This window comes from Falco biarmicus, chromosome 4 (genome assembly GCF_023638135.1).
Source record: "Falco biarmicus isolate bFalBia1 chromosome 4, bFalBia1.pri, whole genome shotgun sequence".
NCBI lineage: Eukaryota > Metazoa > Chordata > Aves > Falconiformes > Falconidae > Falco > Falco biarmicus.
Genome location: NC_079291.1, coordinates 97,210,266 through 97,232,011, shown reverse-complemented (window position 1 = coordinate 97,232,011; position 21,746 = coordinate 97,210,266). Strand labels below are relative to the sequence as shown.

The 21,746-nt window shown below is 47.0% G+C and overlaps 1 protein-coding gene across 16 annotated transcripts in view; it reads right to left on the bottom strand.

Annotated features, from left to right (window-relative positions):
• The window catches only part of CADPS (calcium dependent secretion activator), a 220,843-nt gene that overhangs the window by 151,089 nt on the left and 48,008 nt on the right, over positions 1 to 21,746 (bottom strand). For all 16 annotated transcript variants that reach the window (XM_056335290.1, XM_056335291.1, XM_056335294.1 and 13 more), the window contains exon 3: positions 21,067 to 21,399. In XM_056335290.1, the coding sequence (XP_056191265.1) occupies positions 21,067 to 21,399 (333 nt within the window). The remainder of the gene's footprint in view (positions 1 to 21,066; positions 21,400 to 21,746) is intronic.

The window sequence follows — 21,746 nt, the reverse complement described above, 5'->3', positions numbered from 1 at the left end:
ATGCTTCAGCCTGGCAGCAGCTCCTGCAACGCAGCAGGACACCCCACCTCCCTTTGCATGGCAGCCTGGGGAGCACAGCACTGCTGCTCCCAGCCCTGCGCTAGCTGTACTTGAAGCAGCTGAAACCCTGGTAGTTGTGAAGCTGGGACACAGACTGAGCGTTGCACCGTCCCACCCTGAATCCAGGCTCGGTGTGTGCCTGACTGACCCCCGACATCCCTCCCACCAGCTCCAGAAAGACCTGCCGCAGCCCCCCAGCCCACACGGGCATTGCCTGGGGCTGTGGGTGCACCCCGAAGGACAGGGCACCGTTCCCTGGGGAGATGCACCCCAACAGCAGGTACCCACCAAGGTCCAGATGGTGCTTCACGCTTCTCTCCTTTCCTTCTGCTGGAGGCTGCCATCCTGGCTGGAGGCTGCCACCACAGGCTGGCACCTCACAGGTTTTTTAAGCACCGATGATTTGCGTGTGAGACAAGGCTCCCAGGCAGCTCTGCAGAACAGGCTCAGGAGACAGAACAGCTGCCAGGAGTGGCACTCCTCTGTCCCCCTGCCCAGCGTGAGTAGAGGAGCTGCAGCCGAGAGCCAGGCAGGTACCAAGCTGAGAAGTTCCATCTTTTACCCTTCACTACGTAAACCCTGCAGGAGACCCGCCAAGGCAAATATCTGTATCTGCCGGGCACAGACCACACACAGCCCTGCCCAGGCTGGGAAGGATGGGCAGCAGGCATCCCGCTGTGAGAACAAGTACAGGCTTTCGGGGTCCTGGGTTCAAAGTCCCTGAAAACAATCAAATTTAAAATTCCTCACCTTCCACATCTTATACTGATGTTCAAGAGCGGGCTCCAGGAGCACAGCAATAATACATACATGCCGTGTCATGAGTGTTGAGTCTTCACCATGTTATCACACTGCAGACAAACATTTTCTTTTCTTCTTGTCAGGGAGCCAAATGAATCCTAACGGCTTTCCCGACCATAACACACAGACCTTGGTTTCTGACACATCAGCTGTAAAGGCAATGGCCTTTAGATAAGAGAGCACCGAGGCTCTGGGGGCTCCCGCCAGACCCAGTGCACAGCGGCGAGAACAATCAGTGTTTTCCAGAATGTGCATCGCACATAGTAGAAAAATATTAACTCACGTTACAAATATTTGTAAAAAGTCAGACACAATTAAGTGATTTACAATTGAAAACTAACAATCTAAGAATTCAGCCGTGTAGACAGACGTTGTTAAATATAACTGCAGTTAATGTGATCTGATTTAAATAGACATAATACAGCAACAACAGAAAAAGGCAGTCAATCATGTTTCCTATGATTATCATTCTTCTCCATGTGGAATATTATTATGCAAAGCTTTGCAGCCGCTCTGCTGTCCTGGTGGGTGCAAGAGAGCCGTGTGCCCGCAGCCTGCTCCCGAGGTGTCCCTCTGCCCACCACTGCCCAGGGCTGCCCCAGCCACCCCCAGAGCCACCCCCACGAGATGGTGGATGGAGCCGGCTTGCTGCTGAGCATTTGGAATCACTGTAACCCCACACAGCTCCCTCCCAGGCTCCTTGCAGACACAGTGTGTGACACTGTGGGTGACATTGACATCTTGCATACAGGGGTACCAAGGCAGAAAGGAGGCTGGTACTGCCCTGAAGGTCTTGCACTGCCTCCATGAAAGCACCACTAGCTTTCTCCCAGTGCCCCTCCAGGCTTCACCCACTGCCTCTTCATTATCTTCCCCTAGAGCTCAGCAAGGATGGAGCCTCCAGTGAGAGCCTTTCCATCCTCATAGGGTGGGAGAGCTGTTTTGCACACTATTCTGCTGATTTCTCTTTGTATTTAAAGCCAAATCAAACACTAGTTGCTCAAAACTTTCATCCTAACCCAGGCTGGACTACCTCAGCTTTGACACATGCCAGGATGCAATGCAGCTGGAGAAGAGGGAGAAGCACCCACGGCCAGCAGCTCCAGGGGGGCAGCCTGTCCCAGGAGGGCAGGCAAGGACAGGGCTGGGATGCCAGGGGACATGGCACAGTCCTCGGCAGCAGGGTCCCGTGAAAAAAAGATGACTGACTTAAGGATGGGATATGGGCTGAGTGGTGGGTCAGGCCTCGCTGTAACTGCACACTATCTCTTCCAGAGAGCTCCTCTGCAAGGAGCACTCTCATCTCCTGCTTTCTGAGGAACTGTGGTTTATTTCGAACTACATTCAGCAAGGCATGACCTCTTTCCTTTGAAATTGTTACCAGGGCAGAAGGCTTTTGCTTACAGAGTTAGGGAAAATATATTGGACACTGAGATTACAGTATTATAGTGTCTACTATTGTTGAGGTGTCTTGGTGCTTTCTGAATGGCAGTGCATTGCAAAAATAAGGTGATAACCTGCTTTCTGATCCCATTTCATCAGTATTCTACCCTCAGTCTTCCCTCTAAGTTTCCACTGAGAGCAACACACTTCATAAGCAGAAAGGACATGCAAGAGAGCAGCGCAGAATACGCATATGTGAGCCAGAGTGCAACCCTGACTGCAGGTCTGCACCATCGGTACCTGCCCATCTCACGCAGCAGCTCCGGCTCTTTTTAGAAATTAAGAAAAAACACCAATGAAGAGATTAAAGAGAAAAGCAACACTTGAAGAATTCTCATGGTAATAAGCTTTTTTTCCATTCTGTTCTGTAACCAGGTCAAAAATGCCCTGCTAAAGCCACCCTTTTACTTGAAATGAAGGTAAGTAACATCAGATGCTACCAGCTATAAAACCATGGGAATATACACATGTGGAACCTAAAGCTGAAACTCTTCCCCTCTGTTCCTTATTATTAATCAAGCAGATCCATGGAAGCTGAGGGGAGGAAAGCAGTGCTCAGGGCACTGGAAAAAATCATACCTGTGTGCAACCACCTATGGGGTCAGATTGCTGCCCTGGCTGCGCAGCCGTGCAGAAGACCAGCTCCTTCTGCATACTTCTCCCCCTCCAGCTGGAGTTATAAGGAAAAACATCAGGGAAAAGCAGCCTCTGATGGGACTGATGGCCCCAATGCTGTGAGCTGTTGAGGAAGGTGGAGGAGAGCGAGAGCTCTTGCCGGGAGCTGGCACAGCTGGGAAACACCCTGCTACCTGTCCATGCTGCTTTGCAGATGCAACGGAAGCAACTGAGGATCATGCCGTGACCTTGCATGAAAACAGAGGGAATAACTGAATCACTTGGCTTACCGTCTGATCAAAATCCGCAGCAGATCCCACCCCCTCAAAAAGCATTCATTTTCAGAATTTACTATATTTTGTGCGATCTAAAAAGCCTAAGCCATTCAATTTCTAAAATGCTCAGATCCATCTCAAATCCATTCTCTCACTCCTTCTGGGGGGGCTTTAGAGTGGAGAGTAAAATATTGCTGAAACAACTCAACCGGTTCCTTGAAATTCTGGAAAATGCTTCATTCATCCCAAACCTGCCTACATTACAAACCACGTGCAGGCTCGCTCTGCAGGACGCATTTGCTGAAAACTGAGATGTGAGATTGCTATTTCACCAGGAGAAAATCAGCAATCCTCTCCCATCTTCCCATTTTCACACCTGGTCAAACACCTCCCAGCTGTGCCAGATGTGTACTTTTTATTACAGGTAAAATGAATGGAGCAGGAGAAGAAGCAGCCAGTTCTGCAAGATGCTGCCTCATGCGAGCAGGAGACCAGCTGAAAAGGGAACAAGTGCCTAAGCATGGGGAAGGGAGAATGGGCAAAGCAGGAAATCCTCTTTAAATGTATTTATTTTTCCTCTCCAGCTAAACCCATTCACCCAGCAGGCAAGGACAACTGTCAATGCTGAGGCCAGGCATCACCTGTCCTGCCTCACTTGCAGTCCTGCTTGCAGAGCACCTGGCCACATTTGCACACCCCACCCATGCTCACTGTCACCATTAACAGGACAAACAGAACTGGCACAAACCTGCCACAGCTCCTTGTGAACTACCTGCTTCACAGGCACCCTCCAGAACTGGCACACGGGACACCTCACACAACAGCTGGTTTGCAAGGCTGGCACCGAAAAGTGAAGGTAATCACCTCCCATTCCCACCCCAATCATCACGCAGAGTTATTCAGGTTTATGCTGCTGGCAGCTTTCTTAACTGCACAATGACACAAGCTAAAAATATTTGCTGTTTGGACTCAATTTCATGTTTAAAAATGCCTAACAAATAATTACTTGCACAGCACAAACCTTATAGCTTCTGCTTCCAAGCAGATGGGAAATTGTAACAAACTTCATCTGGCAAAGCAGTGTCCCCTCATCTGTCATCACCTCATCCACACTGCCACACAGCACCGAGAGCTCCGTGCATCCCAGTCCTGCCTCCTAACCTGGGTAATCCCGTAGTGAAGGCTTTTGGCTGCAGGTGACCAGGGAACAGCTCCCAGCTCCAGCGCGCCCAGCTGCAGGGCTTCTTTTCAGGGCCCACCACAACTTCGCTGTAGACTAAAACGAAATAACCAGCATAGACAAAGTTCAGCTAAACAACTGAACCGTTTTGATTGTATATTCAGCAATAATGCTGATACCTTCACAGTGTCCAAAACCTGCCCGGTCATGTGAGGCTGATGGGCTCCCAGCCCACAAAATGGACTACTAGCTGTTTCCCATGCAACCTCCTGTACACCCCTAGTAAAATTGAGTCTACAGTTGTTAAGGCCCTACCCTCCATTCAAACTCGAGCTTAAACAAGAAAAAAAAATACCCATTGTACCCTTCAGGAGAGAGGTTTTCACAACCTTTACCTAGTTCTTCTAGCCCCGACTAGCAGAAGCTGACAGCATCTGCTTTTGTCAGCCCGGTAGCTGACAGCATCTGCTTTGAGCCCACAGTTCTACTGCACTTGTACAGGGTTAAAGATCACTCCAACATATTTGCAAACAGACCAAATTACTTGGGACCCTTTCCCCAGGGAAGCAAAAAACTGTTATTCCTTCCTTTTCCTTCCACATAACTCCCAAGACCTTTCCAATGCATTTTTACAGTGCAGATCCCAGATCTGGATATAGCAGAGGTCTTTTTGCTGCCCTATAGAAGGATAATGGTACTCCCCAATGTCTTCAGAGATTCCTCTGTTTATCTAGCCAAAAGCAGCCACTGTAGCTGCAGCATCACCCCTGAATTCAGACTCATTCATGTCCTCACAGTCCTTTCAGAGGCTGCTCTCAAAGTCAAACCCCCTCTAGTCTGTTCAACATTCCACAAGGGTGGTTAGTCCCTAACTTACACCCTCTGAATCCCGAAACATCCTTCTCATCAACATCTCTTCTTCAGCACTCTTCCCCTTCACTCTGTCTTCAGAGATCCATGCTCTTCCACTGCATCATTCACTCCTTCAGCCTTCATTTCATCTTTGGCCCTGCCTTCCTCACGGCTCCACGCGCACAGCGTTCAAAGCCTGGCTGTTCTTTCATGCTTTCCTGCAGAGCCAAACCTTCACATGTGCCCAAGGCTTGGCACCGTGGCTGCAAACCTCAGCACGCCCACCGAGGCTGTGGCTGTATCTTGTACTCTTTGCCCAGACCAACACTCTCAGATCCCTCGGCTGATGCCCCCAAGGCGTCAATCACACACAAGCACTTTGAAAACCCTTCACAACTCAGTCACCACCTTCTCAGGCACCTTGTTACCTTACTGCAAATCTGACTCTTACTTTAACATTATTTATGACAGCTTGTACTTCCTCCTTGCTTGCTTTCCCTGTAAGTCCTCCCCAGAGTCTCTTCTGAAGCAGAAAAAAGAAGATAAAAAAAAGGGAGGGGGGGAGGAAAAGATTTATGAAAAGGGACTGATCTTCCTCTGAAGTTTGCTGGAAGTTATCTTGGAGGTTACACGCTTGCATCCTGAGAAATGCAGGGGTAGCCCCAGTTGTTTCAGATGCTGGAAAACAGGGCAGGCAAACTGCTATAGCAAAGCAGGCCTGACCCCATCTCCAGTTCAGTTGTGTCCCCATGTCCTCCCCATGAGAGGCAGCGGGGAGTGTTTCACACCAAGACATCCCAGAGCAGCTGGAAAAGCTCTCCACACGGATCACTACCATCAGACCAGAGGGATGGTTTTTGCTCCATCTTAAGGCAGGAATCATTAGAGCCTGAAGACAGCTAATGTCATTTTTGAAAGACAACGTTCCCATTTAATGCTGAACTCTGTTTTGCTTTTTCTGAATTTTTCTGATCCCATCCCTTGCTATTATTTATTGTTAGCTGCTGTACAAGCTCTGCTCTTCCCTTCCGCAGGGATCATGTTGGCATAGGCCAATTCATGTCCAACAGTTTGTCCCTGTTGATTTTCAGCTACATCTTATTTAATACTAACGAAGGACGTTTACTCCTCCTCAGGACCTTGTTTCACCCATTTTAGTTTTCCTCTGCTCACCAGCACCCCTCACTAGCAGCCCGACACACCCCTCCTCAGCAGCTTCTACACAGAAGTTTTGTTATTAATGATTCTTATGGACTCTCTGTGGTTGAACAGGAGCGATTAATAGTGACTGATATCTGGCATCCAGCAATTTCACGCAACAACAGAGAGAGATTCCCTTCTGCTGTGGCACACTGGTATGGCACAAAGCCTTAGGCAGACAGATGTTCTTGCTTTCCTGCTCTTGCATCCTGCACTGCCCTTCCCTAAATCATCTTGTGCATCTATTGCTACCCTGACTGCAGACAGAAAATTTAAGGCATTGAGACACCAGATCTCCCAGATATCAGGGTGAGTTACTGACTTGCAGTGGTTCACATGGTGCTTCACGTGACAGTGATAACCACTGATCTAGCCTAAACAAAATGTGTTTTGATTGTCGTCACCAAGCAAATCACCCTTATTTTGAAGCACATCAGGTCTCCTCAAGATGACTAACTACAATGCTCAGATCAGGCCCATACTCTGACGTTACAACACCAGTGTTTCTGCTGGCATATTTGGGATAGAAATAGATTTTTTTATTGGTGGTGATTGATGCTGCTTGTTTTTAGCCATATGATGGATGAAACTACAACTGGCATTATGACAGGAAAGTTTAATGATTCCAATTATCTCCTTGAACATATTTTTGGTTATTTTCATCCACAGAAATAAAACTTCTACTGGCTGCCAAGCATCTGTTTTGCAATCGTCATACATAAAGGTGGAACAGACTGACCAAGCAATGACCCTGAATAACTGCCTATGTTAAGTGGTAATAAAGAAGATCAAGAGTTATATTGTTCGCAAAAGAAATGCACGGGAGCAGAGCCACCTCCTGCCACTGCCCAGGCGGTGCTGGGGGAGCAGAAGGGCTGCAGCCAGGGCCACCCAAGAAGAGCAGCAGCATATCAATTAGCCAAACCATTAGCAAAACCGGTGGCCAGTTTGCTCCTCTCATTTTGCTATGGATCACACTGTCAACAGGGACTCCCCAGAGGAAAGCAGTTGTACCAACCTCTGAGAAACCACGTGGAGAAACCACGTGGTCCTCCTCGCAAATACTGCAGATGTTCATGGGAAACGCAGAGTTTGAAACGAACCCTTTCCCAAATACTGCTGCTGCTCACTCACAAGTAGTCACCATAATTTTTATTATAAATCTTTGATAGCATATAAATATTTAGAACGCACAGCTCTTCTATTAAACGAACCTGTATTTTCCTCTTTAACTCTGCTCCCCCCTAGCAGATCCCAGCTGTGCTGCTTGTCTGACCTGACAGTCATTCTACTCCACCAAGTTATTTTGGAATCATTTTGATGGTGGCAACAGCTCCTTCAGGTAATTTACACCCAATTGCTACTTAAACACGTAAGCACAACTGTTCCCAGTCAAAATCCACTGTTGGGGGGAAAAAGGTGAAGTAAAGAGAAAAGCCACAAGCAGAAAGGTGAATAAAAAAATTGAGTTAGAAGGTGACTGAAAAAGTCTGCTTGATATTTTACATTTTTGAGAACTTGGATATGCACGGGGAAGGAAGGTAGGGAATGAGACTTCAAGCCAAAAGGAGACAGCGGGTACAGTGATGGGGGACTGTTGCTGATATTACACCCTGCATCAGAAATAAAGAGCACCGGGTTTTAATGTGATTTTCAAAAGTAAAATGAAGTTCAGTGTTTGGCAAATGACATTCTCATCAAATACAACAGGCACCACCTGATTTAATAGAATTATTGTGTCAATAGTTTCTCCATAGAACCACATCTCTGTTTTGCCACTATTTCACCAGTTATGGTCTCAGCTCTGCACGCAGGCGCACAGGACTCCTGGTGACGGCAGCCAAACACATGCCTGCAGCTCATTTCATCAATGTTGCACAACATGAGCTCGCCAGCAAACTGGCAGAAATACCAGCAGGATAAACGACGGGTGTTGAGAACAAATAAGAGACCATTTAATTACTCTGCTATTAGAATTTTACAATTTAAACCACCCAAAAGACTTTCTCACTGTCATCTCTGGACTTAGCTAGGTCACAAAAGAAGCTAGTTATGTTTAGCAAAACCCTCCATAAAAGCCAGCAGCTCACGGTCCTCAGCCTGGGAACAAGGAAACTCTTCATTGATGCTCCTCCTGCTAAGGAATAGCCAAGGAGCAAAGCCTCACATTTGATGCCACCCTTCACCGTCCTACTGCAATCTGTGTTTCCTGCCAAGATTTCCTAGCTTTGCTGGTGACCCGATATTTTGCTTTCTGTGTCTTATGTTTTAGCTTTTTATGTTGATAGCTGGAGCAAAATACCGTCAGTTTTGCCCAGTTTCCCTTCCTCTGGACTAATGTGACTGGAGACATGCAATATTGCTATCGTTGCCAGTATAGCTGTAAACACAGGTGGTAGTCGGTCAAGATAGAAATGAGTGTAGGGCATGTCCCAGCACCCATGAGAACGAGTAGGTAGTTAACCAAAACTCAGCAGGGCACTGGGCAAAGTCTGTGTGCTTCTCCGTGGGTCACCGTCTGCCACTGTGCTTCTTCCCCAGCACCGTTTCTTCAGTGCAAACCTCAGTCCCCTGCCAGCACGGTCAGAAGAGGACAGCAACATTATGCATTTGCACTTTGTTCTCCTCTGTTGTGGGAAATGTCTGTAATCTCAGGTGCCCCCTCCCTCCTCTGCACACTCTAAGGGAGGCTGAAGGCTCAGGCATGAGCACAGGGGCAAGCAGCATGGCTCTGCCAGCACCAGGAGCTGTGGTTGGGAGCCCAGCAACACAGAGGCACTGGGTTCAGCATCCTCCCATCGCCCCACACCGTGCTCGCCTGTGCCACCGGCACCTGGGGCTCACGTGAGCCGTGCTGGGAAACTCCCCTCGCCTCCCTGCCATAGCTATCCATGTTTAACATTTACAGTTTCCAACTTTACAGCATCTACAGCAAAATATATGTGCCCCTGAATTCTGGCTTCAGGCTGGCTGCTCAAGAGGTTTACAGCTCTCTCCCTTGCCTTCTAAGTCTTCCCATATTATGTGGGGAACTTCAGCTCAGTATTCCCTTTAATCTCAAAATACTCTTTGGAAGGAATGGCTGTTACACCATCATACTCTCTTAAATGGAGGATGCAATCATTTTCCCTCTTTCAGTGCAATGACGCTTCTACAAAGATTTTGCACTGAATGACAAAGAATATTGTGCCATAACCTCCCCATCTTCTTACTGTCCTCTATTTCAGAGACAAAAGAACTGGACCAAAGGCTACAACACGTAAAAAACCACATGCATGGATCACTCCTGCTAGGAAACATCACTGCTGCCCTGCTTTATACAACAAAGCCTGTGCGATGGAGGGCAACACAGCTTTCATATGACTTCAAGCTACTATAGCTGCCTTTTAAATACGTGAGAGGCTGTATTTGAAGTCGCCTTGCATCCAATTCCCTATTGAACTCGCACTCTAATTTCTCAAAAAACATGAGTAGAATCGGATGTTCCAGAAAAGCCATAGTATACTGAATAAGAAAACTCAACACTGAAATAGAGGAAAGGAACAGCTTACGTAAGTTGCATTCCCTGTAGTTTGGGATATTGAGACTGAGCCTTTGAAATGCATGAAATCTAGTTTGTTGATCATTCCCCAATTTATAGTCAGCTCAGTGGGAACAAATATGCGTCTACTTTGATATCCTTTTGAAGAAAATCCTTGGCACCTCATTTCTCTTAAGAAATATACCCATTCTCTTTTTATTTTGGTACTTTTCTTAGATGCAGACTGGAAGACTAACCCAGCTGTATTTTGTATTCGTGCAGTACTTTCTGTGGCCTGATCCATCTGAATCCCAAAGTTTCTTCTGAATTAAAATGACACAGTCTATCACATCCCAAGCTGTGGCATGAAGCATTTGTCAAGTAACACAGAAACACTGGTAGTCTGCAGAATGAAACGTAAGGAGTGGAGGAAAGAGCTGGTGAATAGCACATTTTTTAAAAAAATAATTCTCTTTTCTGGAATACTGAACATAATATGGATTGGAAAGGGGTAGAACCAGACTCTGAGAAGTCATGTCTTTCAGAAATAAGATTAGAAAAGCTCAGTAAAATATTAATACAAAAACTTTCAAAATACTCACTTAGTGGATGATGTATGTCACAAGAACGATCTCTCTATTTAAGATGATAAAAGGAAAACTGAAAGAGTGGTGTGTAACATTAGGCTAGCACAGCTCAGCGAAAACCAGTCCAGGTTCTCTGCCAAGACATTGCTGGTTGAAATGAAGACCCTGGAGCTCTGGCACAAGCCTCCAGCACGACCATGTATATAACACCTACTATGTGCAATGGTATCTTTCCATTTTGCTCATGAGAGAGGCATTGAAAGTTGCCCAGGAAAGCAATAGGATTTCAGTGATAAAATACACCAGTGAGGGTTGAAATGTTGCAAAGCACTGAGGTTTTCATGTGGAATTCAAATTAGATTTAAAGACCTACAGGCGAAATTAAATTCTAGCAGCTGCATTGTATCCCCATTTAAAAAGAAGAGAAAGAGAGGCATTAACATAGTGCAGGGTCACGCACCAGTTATGTCTTATTAAGTATTCCAGCCTTCCTTAAGATAAGCATCACATATGGGTTCTTTTGCAGCTAGCACTTCCTTGCTTAAAGAGAGAGAGGTCTGGATAACACCCCTTCTGTCTCCCAGGGCCTCCTGGGCTGATTGACAGGAACATGTACTGCAGGGAACAAATGCTGCTCGAAGGAAAAACGAGATTACTTTCTCTGAAGGGGGCCAGTGGGGTCATTTCTTTGTCATGTCTTCTGCTCACCATCTCTGGTTGAAGGAAAGACAAAGAGGAGGAGTGACATTTTCCTTTCCCAATAAAACACAGGACCAGGCTGAGGACCTGGTTTTTACATACAGTGGCTTGCACTGAATTCAAAGTTAGGGCACAGGAGAGATTGCTCGAAATAAACAGGGCGTTTTGAGAGTCAAATCCCACCTCTGGGAACCAGACCACATGGAAGGTCAACTCAGAAACCATACTCCAACCCATCTCAGTTACATTTTAGGCTGGTTTTGGGGGAGATAAGCAATAAACATCTGATTTTCTCTATCACCTTTGGCTACCACTCCCCCATGATGGACAGCGTTTGACTTGGCTTTCTTTTTGGGCAGAACCACCAGATGTTTTGAGGCTGGTCCACTCTGCAATGTGCCCTACAGGATCGTTGGGGTTTTCAGTGCAAAGTGGTTTCCCTGAACTCAGCAACTTCTTCTCCACTTGCTCCCCCATTTCTAACAGTAGTTTCCTCTCTGCTAATACAAAGGTAACACCTCTGGGATTTGTATGTTGTGCCACCGCAGATCTCCTCTCCACTGAAACAGTTTCAAGCTGTAATTCCCAAATGTTGCCACATTTAATGAGGCCGAAGAAATCTTCCTATTTCTTTAGCTCCTGCAAAACCTGTCCCACTGCTTCAGCATCTCCCGCTGCACAGCTGTGCCAGGAATGGTTCATTGTCCTGACCCTCCCCTCTGCTCTGATCTATTCCTATAGTAAAGCTCAGAGGTGGAAGCAGCCAGGCACTTGCAGAGGCAGCAGACACCAGAACAGCTCTCCCAAGTAATAACCTCGGGGTCAAAGTCTTTTCCTTACCAGAGGCCTCTACTAGTCTGCAAATAGCAGCATCAGCACGTCACCAGCTACTTCAATCCCTCATACTTTTCCTTAATTGCTCCTACCTAGAGCCAGGAATTCACCACTTAACATATTCCTTCCAGAATGCAAGGTGGTCATAGCAAAATGGAATTATATTAATAAACATACATTTGAAATGAAGCTCCTGATCTGACGGGGAAAAAAAAAAAATATCTGGCTAAGCAGCAGGAAAGTCATGCCAACAACTAGATTTTGAGTGAAAGAAGAGTATTAGCTGCCCTTGAATAGAGGGGTTAACGTAAATTGAAAATGTCAAGTCATCGATATTTTACAATATTTTATAAGGTAACCATGGTTATATTTTGTGCATGCCTTTGCGGCATGAATGCAGATGATGAAAAGTATTCATGGGCCAATTGAAACAAAAATAAAACTGAAGAGATATCTTGATGGCAATTTAAACCTTAAGCTGCGGAAATTAATCAGTCCACACAGGCAACAGAGTGTTCAGTTGATACTGCACCACAAACCCCCCTTGCTAAACAGACAAATAAAAAGCATTTCACAAAGGATGAACATCTTGAAAATCATCCTGACTTTAGCCCTAATGTACCTGCAGGGATCAATATTGCTGGAGCAGGATAGATCTGGTCGGACGTGTGAAGTTGCCCGTGTGGCCTCTGGATAAAGCACAACTGTTTCTAACTTAATTTGCACGAGCTGCTGGAAATGCAGAGGACCACTGGTCCCAGCGTGCTGCAGCCTCTCGGTGCTGCCCAGTGAGGGGGTCACTAATGGTCTGGACGCGTTGTCTTCTCTACTGCTGCTTCTTGAGATAATTTTGCATGCTTTTCCATTAGACTAACGAGGTCTCTTCATCGCACTTCCCTTGCTGGCAAGTGGTGTCACCCCTTACAGCGAGGGCAGGGGAGCAGCACAGCAGATCGGAAGAGGGGGACGGGAAATGGCGAGGGTGAGCAGTTGTGACAAATAACAACTGAGTGCTCTATTAAGCAAACTAAAACAGGGCTTTGGCTCAAAGGAGTCCCTGTGGACTTCTGCAGCAAATGATGAATAAAATCTATCTCGAGAACCCTGTGACAGAGGGCCTCCCAGCAGCCAAAACATTTTGTATGGTAGCAGAGGGTAGAAATAAGAGGCTGTCCCTCCAGAACCTGTCCAGATACTGAAACCATTTTCTGTCCCTTAAATACTACACCATAACAAGCCACTGCTTGTTTTTGTGGAACAAGTGACATTTGGCTAGGCTGCGGAGAGGCATCCATACCCCTGGATGGGAAGGCTGGCAGGAGGTAGCGTGGGAAGGATTCAGTGTAGAAGACTTCTCCAGTCTAATAAACATCTCTGGTTAGCGTTAGAAGAAAATGACTGACTTTTCCTCTGCAAGTCTTCACCATTGTTGCATGACATGATAATTTCTCTGCTAAACATCTGCTCTTCAGATGCCCGCTCTAGTCTGGTTTCTGTAATGGGACTGTAAAACCAAAAGATGTCCATAGTAGGGACAGAACTGGAAGTTCCTAGTGCACAAAAACATACCTCCCCAACTGGCAGCTAACAGGGTTAAAACACCCTCTGATTAAATGAAATCATCTTTAATTAGTTTAATTGACCATGCCTCAGCCAAGACCATCTGCTCAGCAGCATTTGCCTGCTCTTTGCAGGAGCGATTGATCAGCCATAGCTAGAGTATACAGCATTAGGCTACATCAGATTTATTTTGTTTAATAGAAGAGCTAATTTGCTTTAAATTTAATTACAGGGGCCAAGATTGCTCTCTAAGTCCATAACAGCACAGAACATAAGCTGATCCTACAGCTAATGGACACACACGTAGGTCCATACGTGTGTGTGCAAATCAGCTCAGTGACGACAGCTTGGAGAGCTGGTCCCATCCTGGCAGAGAGCAATCGCTGCATTTTCCTCCCCAAAAGGCAGCAGCACCGTGGCACACTGCTGGGCTGGCAGGGCCGCCCCACTCACCGCCATGTCCCCCTCCAACTGGCCGAGCTCTTCCCCACAGCTCTCCATCAGATGCTGGAGCAGGCAGATGTCCATCTCAACCACTTCTCCTAGTCCTAATTATAAAGGCACTAAATGATGCATCCTACGTAGAGTCAATGTTAATGCATCACATGGGACCAACAGGGAAAATCAGGGGGACCGCTCTGTACCTCCTGGGTGACCTCCATCAGCAAACCTCTCCCAGACAGGGTGGCTGGCAGCTGAGGGGTCAGTGGAGCCAGACATCACGCTCGCCCCATCCCTGCCATCGCACTGTCCCTCTCAGTTCTCCACCCTCCCATGCCAACATCATTCTTCACCTGGAGCTGATGAAGAGCAGCAGTTCTCCCTCCTCCCTGAAGGACCACGTGTTTCCATGTCGTGTTATTATGAAGGGGAAAATTTCATTCACTTCCCAATGCTTTTTCCGTTTTCAATTTCCCATCAGGCGCTAAATCACTGCTGTCTTTGGGAGATGCTTGAGCCCTGACAGGCATGCTGTGGCTGCCACTGGCTGCTACAGGAGTAATTACAACCCTGCAGAAGGCTCCAGGCTGCCATTTCCGTTTCCATGGAAATAAATACTGAATTACTGAAAACAGAGTATGATGCTGTATGGATTTTGAGGCTTTTGATCATCACAAAACCACCTTAACCCATTTTTATTGGTGGTGGCTTTGTTTTAAGGGGGGCAGGGGGGGTGAGGCAGGTAATGCTCACAGTGTGGGAAAAAAAGCCAAGGGGTTTGGCTGATGCCCTGGAGGTTTGTAAGGGAGACAGTGGTGGTGGCTAAAGCTGCTGGTTGTCCACAGCATCCAGATGTCCAGCCCTGGAGAGAGGAGCCCGTGGAGGCTCCCTGGTCCCTGCCTGCAGCCCCAGCTCCCCACTGCCACCCCCGTGACAGTCTGTTTGCTGGGGCTCTGGGGCTGAAGCAAAGCTCCTGCCCTTTTTCAGGGATCATTATAGCTAGCATTAGTGCTTAAATGTCCAGAACTGCAGATGACCATTTCATAGGCATTGAGCTTCAACATGAAGCTGAAATAAAAAGGAATTGCTTTATTTCTTCAAAAATGAATAGAGAGCAGAAGGGAGAGAGCTGATACTAAGCCCTTGTATCTCTGAACTGAAGGGACAGAGATGTGCACAGACAGGCAACTCCACACCATGTGCAGTGACCCTGGGCTCAATTCTCATCGCAAGGCATGGCTGGGAATTTTTCATCATAACAAACTAAATGAAATACTTGGTTTGGGGAGGATACACACAGACCAAACATTTATTCTGAGGTCACCTTAGCCTTCGTCTCACCATCTGAGCTGTTACTGTGCCTCATGGGAGTTTCTGTCCTTACTTGGGCTGCATCTCCCAAGTACCACCGCAGTGTCTCTGCAACGGGCTCAATGCACCGCAGCAAGACAAGCAACCAAATTCAGGAAAACCACCTGAATTACAGAGATGAGAGAGGGGCAGAAGGCAAGATGCTACCTCAGCGAATCATCTCTAATACTGACTTGAGCTAAAATCAAACATTTGATTCAGGACAGAAATCCTAAATATCTTTTCTGCTAACACTTCTGAAACCAATTTTTTTTGGCAGGGGAACTTTCTGCTTTTTGAGAAATGTCAGCCTTTGGACACAGTGTCCTAATTCAGCTGCAAAAATAAATGTCAAAACAGTGAATTCTAGTTTTAAGGCAGCTCTGGTCAGCAAAATTTGGGTCGAAATGTTTCCTAGCTAAAACCACAGCCCCCAGAAGTTATGAAACAATTCCCATTGCACTGGTTAGAGGCTTTCATCCCTTTACGTGAAATAGTCACCAGACAGCAATGGCACTTGGCCTGTGTTGTAGCCCACTCACACATGCATGCTTCTCTGATGTTTCACCTTCTACCTGGCTGCACAAGAATAGATGCTGAAAAACCACGACCATGTATTACTATGTATTACTCAGCAGGTTTGACGTGCATATATTCAGCTGTTTGTTTTCAAATCTAGCATCCAAGAGAACTGGATGAAACTGGAAGCTTAGCACAGGTATTTTGCACGTTTAACAGGAATGCCACAGCGTACAGGACACTTCAGGCCCAGGAAAGAAGAGAAAGTCTGACTGTGAATCCTGTGAATTCAGACGGTCCTGCAGGGACAGCCCAGAGTCCCACACTCCCTCCGAAGCGGGAGGATGGAAGAGTGCAGCTCATCACAGGTGTGGTCTGGATATTGTCTGCTGCTGCTGGATTCACTGAACAGCACTGTACTAGCTCCTTCTCACTGCAGCTAAAAACAATTTTCAAACACAGCTTGAGATAGAAAAGTAAATCACTGCCCTATGGCTGGAAGAATGAGACGGGGGGAACACCACAACCTGATTTTCAGAGATTCTGCTGCAGTTTAGTTGTCATGAAGGTCAGTGGGAAATACAGGGCTCGTGCCCAAGTAAATGCCAACTGTCACAAAAACCCAAGCTTGGAATTGCCCAACACTTACAGAAAATAGCTCCTGTATGACTCTTCCACAGCCACAGGTCAATTACAATGCAGAAGAGCTAAACTCAAGCCTTGCCAATGGATTCTGGACCAGAAACCCAAGACTGAAACACCTTTCTCCCTCCATGATGCCCATCACACAACAGAGGAGCTCACTGCTGGAGCCAGAGATACTCAACTCAATGCCCATGACAACTCCACCGGAGCAGAAACACCAAGCCACATAGTCTGTTATGCAAAAAACTTAAGCCTCCGTGTATTATTTAAAATGTTCTAGTCAGAGGTTGTGCTTAACAACACCGTTATCACCACAACATTCTGCTACGAACCACTTCCCGTCTTTGTTTCCTAAAAGCCTTTCCAACTGCATCAATCCCTTTTGCTCTGCTGCTATCTCAGATCCTGCTATATCACCACTATCACATTAAGAATACACTTATCTCATGCCACATGGGGCTACTGTATTAAAAAAAAAATCCCTTTAGAAAAAATCTTTCTGCACAAATAAAATATTATTTCAGAAGTTAATGGAAATGCCTTCCCGGTGATATAATTATTATGCAATTGGTGAGCGTGATGTAACAGGAGGCCACAGAGAAAAACACCTGCTTCCAGACCACAGGAAAAGTTCAAGCAAGTGCTTGGGGCTCTCAGCACCGTTCCTGCCCGTGCTTTAGGAGGACAACTACTAGGCAAAGCCTTCTTACCCCCTGCCTCCTTGCACAGCCTCTGGGGCTGTTTCACCCTGCACACCAAAGCAGGGTAGAGCACGCCAGAGCAGCCAGCCCCTCCACTCGCTGCCGGCCGACCAGAGCAATAGGAAAAGCTGACAGGCTTTGCTTTTCTAAGCACAGGTGATTGACCAATAAACTGCACTGACAGCACCGCGCTGCCGCTCCAGAGAGAGACGGCCTTCAGATGGCCTGCCAGGGAAAAGGCTCCGTTTCCCAATTCCTCCCATGCACAGCAAACAAGTGTAGGTCAAAAATAAGTGTGGCTCATACCATGCCAAAACGCCGCTGGGAAGCTCATGATTGCCTCTAGATTTGTTCTGGAGGTTTGCTCAGTTTCAGTATAAAGCCTGTGGCTGGCACCACGGCAGGCTGCCGAGCCAGGGTCTGCGGTGGGCTCTGGCAGGACCTGCCGGTACGACGCCCAGGGGAGGAAAGCAGATGTATTATTGCACCCACATGTGCGCAACTTGAGCCGCCATGGCGCTTCTGAGGATATTGTAATTTCAGCACATCTAGGAAAACGCCAGATCGTGTTTTCTTTTTACTTAAAGCTTATTCACAAACAGAATTTATAGAATATTTTGTTCTTATGAAACAGGTGATGGAAGCTTCAATCAAATTATTAAGGAAAAGATTTAAGTTGTACATCAAATTAACTCCGACGAGACAACAGTCAGATCAACAGACTGAGCGCGTCTTCACGGGGAGGCGAATGAGCACAGCTTAGGCCAATTCTGACCAAAACACAATCCGGACTGAAACAAAACAGCACGATGGAGATAAATGACAATTTTCAGGTGTTATGGGGCCAGTGCCTCAAAGCCCAGCGGGTACGCTCTGTGATGCAAGTACAGCTGCAGGCACAGGCTGAGAGGTGTTTGCAAATCCACCTGGGAAGGGAGCTCACTGCTGATTTCAAGACAGGCTGGCAGAGGTATTTACAGAAGATGGCTTATCAGAGGGAGACAGATGCAGCGAATGAAAATGTATGAAAATGCAAAGGTGGGGGGAGAATGAGCAGCGGGAAGTCCTGCAGAAGCATGTCTCAGCCCTGCCATGGCCACAGCACACATGCAATGCAGGGGGCTATTCCTCCCCTCCAGCTGCCCCAGGTCCTCTCCCACCCAGCACCCACCCAGGCTGCTGCAATGCTGCACACGCGATTCTTCTCTCTCCAGATGTCTCTGGTTTTACTGCTGTAATGTTGGGAGGTGCCTCTGACTCCCTAATTGGCGTCAGAGATGCCACCACCATGGCACAGAGGAGTTTCCAAGCCACGAAGGGCTCTGCTCACACCTCCAGCCTGCAGCAATTGGACACCCAGCTGCTGTAGTGGCTTTGAAATCTGCCCTGTGTGAACACCAGGAGCTTTTGGAGTAGGAAATAATTTTCTACTAAAATTTAAGAGGGAAAGGGAAAAATTTCCTGTTTCAGGGCCAATGCTTCATCATGAGAGATCAGGAGGAAGCTTTCATGGGGGGAAGGGGCAGGTTACTGAATCACTGCTCACTGCATATCATTTTCTGCTCTCCTCCACAACTCTGTTGCAGAAAACATGCTAGCTGAGTGGCATGCACCTCTGACTTTTGCCAGGAACTCCCCATACAAGCTAAGCAAACAAAAACATTTGCAGTTTGATAGGTTTTACTTATACCCTACAACAGACTGGCTGCAAGCAATGCCTGAGATCCTGCAGGAAGGAGAAGTGGTCAACAGCGATTTTGGTGCTTTGAGGCAAGAGGGAAGTACAGAACAGCTTCTGCTGCTCTCCTAAGGGCTACCAGTGGCCAGAGAGCTCCAGAGATCCCTCTGGTACAGCCCAGGTGCTGTGACCACAGGCAGCACCAAAATAAGGGTCCCCACAGCAAAGGCTGCAGTTTGCCTTGGGTGCTCACTGTGGTCTTCCCTGCAACATCTAATGGGAGAAGGAGCAGCAGTGACCTGCTCCCACCTCTGCTGCCCACCCCACTGTGCCAGCACCTTGGCACCATAACCACTGGCACTGTACCCCAGGAAAATACCAAGTGGCTGAACAACTGCTGGCCTTGCAGCTTTCTGAGCCATGCCTTGTATAAAGGGCTTTCCCTTCTGCATAGCTAATCCTCACTATCCAGGTATTAAAAACAGAGTAACTCCCGTGCTAATACTCACTTTCAACAGAAATTACATCTTTCTCTAAAAGCTTAAATTACAGGTTTGCTGCCTCTGAGTATTAGAAAAGACCCAGAATTAAATCCGTCACTTTCAGAATAAAATCAGAACCTACTGCAGGAAACAGGTTGCTCGATGCAACAGGGCAATTTGCAGGGAGCAGCCACTGGGTTCATGGTGTCAGCCAGAAAGGCTCTCATAAACAGAGATCACCCACAAAGCAGGGCAGCCATGATTAAATGCCGTTTTCTGCATCACTGGGAACCACAAAGCAAGAGGGTAGAGTCACACACACGCTCACACAAAACCACGCTAGCTCCTTAGCTGAGCAGAGGTCAAGGGAGGATGAGACACACAGGGCTTGAGTTGCTTTAAGTTAAAAAAACAAACTGCAGAACTGATTCAGCTCTCAGCACATCACTGAAAACATGGTTTTGATCTTAAAGAAGTCCTCCAACAGAGGATTGGAGGCTTGAAATCTTGTTTGTAAACATAATCTATGAGGATCGATGCAGTCCTTGTTGTTGCCTTTTTGCTATGAAGATGCCTTACTCAGGGACATTTATTATCCTCTCCTTCTGCCACTAAGGTCTGAGATGCAAAAATACAAATGCAAGATAATTAAGGTCTTTACAGGAGAAAAACCAGATCAAACAATTTTCTGTCTTGAAAAGAATTGGAAATGTCTAGACAGACGGCAGAATTGGTCTCGAATGTATTAATTTCAATAAGAAGTTGAAACCTTGAATTATGGGGAAGAGATTGAGGTCTGCTCCTCCTCCAAAAACTTTCCACAGCATTACCTTACCCTCCCCGTGACACTGACATCCTTTATCCCGCCCGTGATATTTATATCCGATAGCAGGGGACCATAATCTGGGTCACCAATGGCCTGGATGGCCACTGACAGCCCTCAGCAAGAGCTGCTGGAAATGCAAGCAGCACTGCCGAGTCCCAGCTCCACGGCTCTGGGGAACTGGCTCTTACTGGGGGAGAAAAAGAGAGGAATGGGAAAGGCATCTGGGAACTCATGGTGCAAACAGAGCCACCTCAAGGGCATGGCGGAAGGAGAGAGCATCCCAAACCCCCACGGGCACGCAGGGGTCATAGGCTCCCTCTTCTTAAGAGGAACCAGTACAACTTCAATAAGCCCATTTGCGTAAGACATCCACCCCAGGGGCATCTGAGCTTCAACTATTAATAAGGTTATTGCAGGCTACCAGAATGTACTTCTGTCATTTAGATTGGTGATGTGACACAGGAAAGGCAAGCAAAACAGCCCACTTAAGCACCATCAAAGACCTGCTCATGCAGGCAGAGAGCTGGAGGAATAAAATTTCCCCATCTCAGCAGTCCTATGGGGTATTTCACAAGGAAAAAAGCATGAGCAGAAGGCAGCTCACTTGGCTAGCCGGAACAAAACTGGCAGTGCAGAAGTCCCACAATGAATCAAATCCCCCTTGCTTGGTGGAAGTTCTCTCACAAACAGTCTGGTCAAACCCAAGTTTCTAGTTCATAACAGCAGTATTTCTCACTGGCAAGCCCTTCCCCAAGAAGCCCTCCTCCATTCCCACCCAGCCTGGGAGAAGGACATTACCTGACATGCGTTGTATAGAAGCTGATGCTCAAATTTCTTGATCCCCAAAATGTTCTGGAACATCTCGTAGAGCTGCTCCTTGCTGAGGATGAGCTCCGAGGCAGCGCTCGCCGTCATCCTGGCCTGCTGCTTGCGGGGATCCTCTTCCCCACGGTAAATAGCATCAAACTTTGCCATCCAAGAGCTCAGGACTGTCTCCTTGCTGAGGCCATCAATTTCTGGCAGGCTGCGCACTCTTTTCTCAATGTGCTTCTTGAAGACCTCCCGGGAGTCATTTGCTGAGCACCCTCCACTCTGCACCATCCTAGCAACACGGTCGCTTTTCAGGAATACCTGCAAAAAAAGGGTGACTTCAAATGGTGTCAGTTAAAAAAAATAAATTTATAAAAATCCCCTTCAATTATCACAAAACATGGTTTCGCTGCTGGGAAGCCCACTAACTGGCTGCCAGTACGTTTTCCAACTCCTCACTCAACAACCACGTTACCAGAAGGACAGAGGTTTCATCTGTACTTTGTGGGAAGCGTAATGAAATCAGGTGAAGCTTCTGCTTTGCGTCCGCTAAAACAGAACATTTTGATGCAATTAGGACTTCATGCGATGTTGTGATCGCACCTCACCAGATACATAAATCAAATGCCCTTTGGGAAAGCAGGATTATATTTTACTCTAGCAAATGT